Source organism: Alexandromys fortis, unplaced genomic scaffold (assembly GCF_014885135.2).
Source record: "Alexandromys fortis isolate MF-2015 unplaced genomic scaffold, M_Fortis_MF-2015_v1.1 scaffold_72, whole genome shotgun sequence".
Classification (NCBI taxonomy): domain Eukaryota; kingdom Metazoa; phylum Chordata; class Mammalia; order Rodentia; family Cricetidae; genus Alexandromys; species Alexandromys fortis.
This window is the reverse complement of record NW_026067969.1, coordinates 1,531,881-1,537,519: the sequence shown is the minus strand read 5'-3', so window position 1 is coordinate 1,537,519 and position 5,639 is coordinate 1,531,881. Positions and strand designations below refer to the sequence as shown.

The window sequence follows — 5,639 nt, the reverse complement described above, 5'->3', positions numbered from 1 at the left end:
TCTGATGTGGGGTTAGTGAAGATCTTTTCCCATTCTGTAGGCTGTCGTTTTGTCTTGTTGACCATGTCCTTTGTTTTAAAGAAGCTTTCCAGTTTCAGGAGGTCCCATTTATTAATTGTTTCTCTCAGTGTCTGTGCTGCTGGGGTTCTATTTAGGAAGTGGTTCCCTGTGCCAGTGTGTTCAAGTGTACTTCCCACTTTCTCTTCTTTAAGGTTTAGTGTGGCTGGCTTTATGTTGAGGTTTTTGATCCATTTAGACTGAGTTTTGTGCATGGTGATAGATATGGGTCTATTTTCGTTCTTCTACATGTTGATATCCAGTTATGCCAGCACCATTTGTTAAATATGCTTTCTTTTTTTCCATTTGATATTTTTTGCTTCTTTATCAAAGATCAGGTGTTAGAAGATGTGTGGATTGATATCCGAGTCTTCTATTCAGTTCTATTGGTCCTCCTGTCTGTTCTTATGCCAATACCAGGCTGTTTTCAGTACTGTAGCTCTGTGGTAGAGTTTGAAGTCAGGGATTGTAATGCCTCCAGAAGTTCTTTTATTGTACAGGATTGTTTTGGCTATACTGGGTTTTTTGTTTTTCCAAATGAAGTTGAGTACCGTTCCTTTGAGGTCTTTAAAGAATTTTGCTGGGGCATTTTTACTTTCTAATGGAGGCCTTTTATCCTCTGCCAGCTCAGGGCAAATGGGTATGTGTCAGACTGTGGAGTGGGTGCTGGACTTCACTTGTGGGAGGGCAGTGCAGAGGGCCAGGAGCCAGGGTGGAGGATGAGTCTATGACCGCCTGATGGTTTTTTAGTGTCCCCCTGTGAGGAGGGATTAGTGGCAGGGGTGTGAGCAGAGCGGCAGAGGAGAGATGAGCATGCAGACCTTGGGTCTCTGGGTTCGCTTGTTGAACCTGTGCTGCAGAGAAATAACAGGTCTGATTCGTAGGAACAGGATGGCTAGCTGGTGAGAGGCATGGCCGAGGCCCCTGGGGGTACGCTGTGTGTGTGTGTGTGGGGGGGGATGACATCCTGTTTGCTGACGTCTGAGGTGGCCCTTCCTGACACACAGATTTGGTGAAGGTGCATTAGGTACCTTTGAGGTACTGGTGTCACTTGGGTTCTGGGACAAGTGTTCCAGGACCAAACTGACCGTGGGATGCCCTTGAGGGAACCCAGTACAGAACTGAGGCTGCCTTCCTGTCTCACAGGAACATTGAGGAAATCCTAGCAGCCCGAGGAGAGGAGGTTCGCCGTGTGCCTGAAGGATGCCCTGGTACTGATCCGGAGGCTGCTGAACCACCTGCCACCCTCCCTGGCAAGACTGAACAGAGCTGACTGTGGGGGCCAGCCTTAATAAGCTAAATACAGACAAGTCACTCAAAGGAAGCTCTTTGCCAGAGTAGAACTTGGCCATTGATAATTTAATAAGAGGCCGGAGTCTCAGTAGTTTACCCTGAGGCAATGCCTGGCTGCAGGAGGAACCACAAGCTGAGATTACCGTAGGGCAATGCTAGCTCTTAGACTCCTTCATGTTCCCATTTCACCTTGGGACCTGTTCCTTGCCTTGGCGGGAGACAAGCATTAACAGCTAGATATACTCTTGTTCTGTGCTTACCCGCGAAATGACTAATTTGGTTTATTTATTAGCTTTACAGAGTATGGAGTTCTAGTCTTGTACTTATTATAGATTGTTAAAAAACCAAGTTAGTCATCTTTAAAGTGCTGATGTGGTAGGTTACAGGAATGAGCCTCATTTAGTTCCCTGTGTATGTTTTCAAGGTCAAACTTAAAGCAGGTAATAAAAAGCAGGATTTGTCTAATCAACGTGCTTAGGCAGCCCTCATACTTCAGAGATATGCAGAATATGGCATTTAAAATAATGATTAAAAAACTTATTACAGGGGCTGGAGAGATGGCTTAGCTGTTAAGAGCATTGCCTGCTCTTCCAAAGGTCCTGAGTTCAATTCCCAGCAATCATATGATGGCTCACAACCATCTGTAATGAGGTCTGGTGCCCTCTTCTGGCCTTCAGGCATACACGCAGAAAGAATATTGTATACATAATAAATAAATTTTAAAAAGAGAGAGATGGCTCTTCCAGAGGGTCTAAGTTCAATTCCCAGCAACCACATGGTTTACAACCATCTATAGTGGGATCTGATGCCCTCTTCTGGCATAAAGGAGTACTTGCAATAGAGTACTCATACATAAAATAAATAGATATTTAAAGAGAGAGAAAGGGGGGGCAGTGGCGGCACACGTCTTTAGTCAAATAAAAAAACAAACAAATAAAAAAACTTACTATATTAGACAGAGACTTTGAGATCCTAACAGTAATCCAAGGTCTCCAAAGAAGATTATGAATGATATGCCTGAGGTCTCCACCTGGATTACGATGATGCTGACCACTGGGCAAGATGACCCCCAGTGTAGCACCAGCTTCCAGGGGCAAGCAGACCCAAGATTGGATCCTGTCTAGCTGCTTGTGAAGGGGGAAATGTGGGGGCCAGTCATAATAAGCTAAATATGGACAGGTCACCCAAAGAAAGCTCTTTGCCAGAGTAGAATTTGGCCATTGATAAATTTAATTAATAAGAGGCCAGAGTTTCAGTATTTACCCTGAGGCAATGCCTGGCTGTAGGAGGAACCACAAGCTGAGATTACCCGACCCCCATCCAAAGGAAATGCCTGGCATTCTAACCATTGTAGATAGGTCCACCTGCCAGCACGCATTCACCAGGACACCCTAGACAGATGTCAGTCAATCAGAGGTCCTGAACCTCAGAAACCCCTCACCCGCACCTTTACTATAAAAACCCAATCCTAGGGCTGGAGAGATGGCTCAGAGGTTAAGAGCACTGACTGCTCTTTCAGAGGTCCTGAGTTCAATTCCCAGCACCCACATGGTGGCTCACAACCATCTATGAGATCTGGTGCCCTCTTCTGGCCTGCAGGTGTACATGCAGGCAGTGGAAGACACCCCCCCCCAGCCAACACGACCCCCCAGGAACTCACAAGAGACCACACGAGGTTTATTTGGCAGGACAGGGACCAGTGCACTGGGGCCAAAACTCATTTCCCATGCAGGGGTAGAGTTCAACCCTGAGTAGCTGGGAGAGGGGGTATTTAAAGGGAACAAACCACAACCCAGTAATCCAAAGGGGGTAGGGAGGGTGTCATTGGAAAATACCAATGATAATCACAAGGGGGCAGCTCCCTGTTTCTCAAGATTATAATCTAATTTAATCTTCAGCTAGTTCCTGGAACAGAGTCACTAGATTTTTGATTCTTCTCTCCCTGCTTAGATTTTTTGGCTCTATTTTTTTCTGCTAGAGGGGTCTGGACTTATCTGGGTCTTTCAGCAGAACATTGTATACATTAAAAAAAAAAAAAACCAATTCTAATTGAGCTCGAGGCTCTCCGGATATTCCAGTATGTTGGACTTGCAGAGAGACCAAGTTTGCAAACTTGATTAAAATAAAGGCTCTTTGCTTTAACATATGGGACTTGGTCTCCTTTGTTGGCTTTGTGGCGACTCCTCAGATTTGGGCATAACACTGACTTGTACACCCCTGCAGTTGTGGACTCCGGTCTCCCAGAAGTTACCCCATCCACCTGGAACCCCAAGTCTGGCCTGCTCCTTGTCAGCAAACAGCTGTCACTTCCAGGTGCTGGGCCCTGGCTCCTGTTTTCCTTTCTGAATTCAGAACAACTCTGTGGCTCTGGGACCCCAGCCTCAGGAGCTTCCTTCCTCTTCAGTCACCTCATCCCTTGTGGCCCTGGGCAGTTTCTGTTCCTCAGAGCTCCACTACTTCCTCCTCTGTTGCCCACTCTCTCCTGCCTAGCACTGGTGGCTTCCATCGTGTGAGCTAATGTCAAGTCAAGCTCTGAGGCATGGCTTCTGTGGCAGAACTGGCTGCCCAGTGCAGCCAGTAGACCTGTGGGGTTCTGTTCAGAGGCTTGGAAGAAAGAAGAGGCCCCCCCTGAGCTGCCTGCACCTCTTAATGCTCCTTCCTGTGTTGGGGCCTACGAGGACATGTGTGGCAGTGATGAGGGCCATATCATGCTTGCCTTGGTGTGTGGTTCATCTCCCAACTTTGTTTGACACGCCTTCAGGATGTTCTTGTGTTAAGGAAAACAAGCAGATGCGAGACCAGGACAGGCTTTTTGCGGGAGTCTCTGGGCCCCTTGACGTTCACCATTAATCAGCAGCCCATCTGGCAGGGAGAGACCTGGGACAGGAGGGTGGAGTGTGACAGTGACACAATGCTGCCCTGTCTCCTGGGACCCAGCTAGTGATTAGCAGTTCACTCTAGGCCGTGGGAGGCCGGGTGCACTTGCTGGCACTCGATTACCCCCTGTCCTTCCTTCGGCAAACACCCTGCTATTATCCCCACCCAGAGCCTCCTGTGTCATTTGTGCAAACTGTCGGAGTCCTAGAGGCAGAACCAGCCCCCAGCTCCAGCCTGCTCCCTGTGGAGGACACAGAGGTCAGAGGGGGCTGACTGTTGTTTGTGGGCCTTCAAGTGCAAGAGGCCAGTGGAGCCCGACTAGGCTCTTTTGTTGCCTTCAAGTGTCTGGACCAGAGTTTGAGGATGTCCAGAGGTGGCTTGACCTGATGGTGCAGAACTGGATGGAGGGGACCTGCGCTGGATGGGAAGGCAAAATCCACTGTGGACTTATCTTTGCGTGTGCCTTCTGCATGCTGCTCCCATCTGGAGCCTTGCTGCTCCAGAGCCCTCTCCTTCCGGGGAGCCTCTCTGGATATCAGGGTCTCACTTGAAGCCTCACCTTCCACACAGACCATTATTGTATGGTCCATACGCTCACCCTGTCCTGCAGACTCACCTTGGGCCACTGTTGCCAATCATGGCAGCTTGGAGTTGTTCTGACTAGCTAGTAGAGCTGTCTCCTCCTTCCTACCACCCCAGCATCCTGGTACCTCTTGGCCAGCCCAGTGCTTTCAGCGTGACTCCCGTGGAGTGGTTCGGCCCTCTGATCACATGCCCTTCCCAGGGCAGCTCCTTCCAAAGTTGCCCTCCAGTACCTAAGCAGTCCCGGCATGCCTGGAAGAATCTGGCTACCTCTAGAGCCACCACAGTGCTCCAGACTCCAGCAACTTCTCTAGGTTATTTTATTGGTCTTATGTTCTGCCTCCCTTGGGCTAGGGCAGGCCTCTCCCCAAAGGGCCCTATCAGGATAGACTTGAGCTCCATGGGGTAATGCTCACCACATGAACGTGGAGGACAAGCCAGGCCCTCTCCCAGTTTCTCTGTTGCTTAGACTAGCACAATCCAGTCCCAGAATTAGGAACAAAGGGATCCCTGTGGCTGGAGCTAACCCAATGAGGGTGAGGCTGCTGAGAAGGGCTAGTCCCCACAGTGTTCCCCAATGCACAGTGACAAGCCTGGCTTCTGCTCCACATCTCTGGAAAGCCAGGACCATGAAGAACAGCAGAGAGTGCAGTAGGCAGAGGATGCAGCGAGTAGAGGCCCAGGCCCTAGCCCCCCATTGCTACAAGCAGCAGGGGCGGGGATGTTCCTCATGATCTCAGAGGGCTTGTGTGCTGGAGGACACTGCACTGGACAAGCCAACCCCACGTCCTGGGAAGGCCGACCGACACAAATTCCACCAGAAGCCACAC

The 5,639-nt window shown here is 49.5% G+C and overlaps 1 protein-coding gene across 1 annotated transcript in view; it reads left to right on the top strand.

The window, feature by feature from the left end:
- Dnlz (DNL-type zinc finger) overlaps window positions 1–3,399 on the top strand; it is a 6,199-nt gene extending 2,800 nt beyond the window's left edge. Inside the window, exon 3 of the mRNA XM_050155291.1 lies at window positions 1,204–3,399. Within this exon, the coding sequence (XP_050011248.1) occupies window positions 1,204–1,330 (127 nt within the window). The 3' untranslated portion in view covers window positions 1,331–3,399. The remainder of the gene's footprint in view (window positions 1–1,203) is intronic.
- The last annotated feature ends 2,240 nt before the right edge of the window (window positions 3,400–5,639 follow it).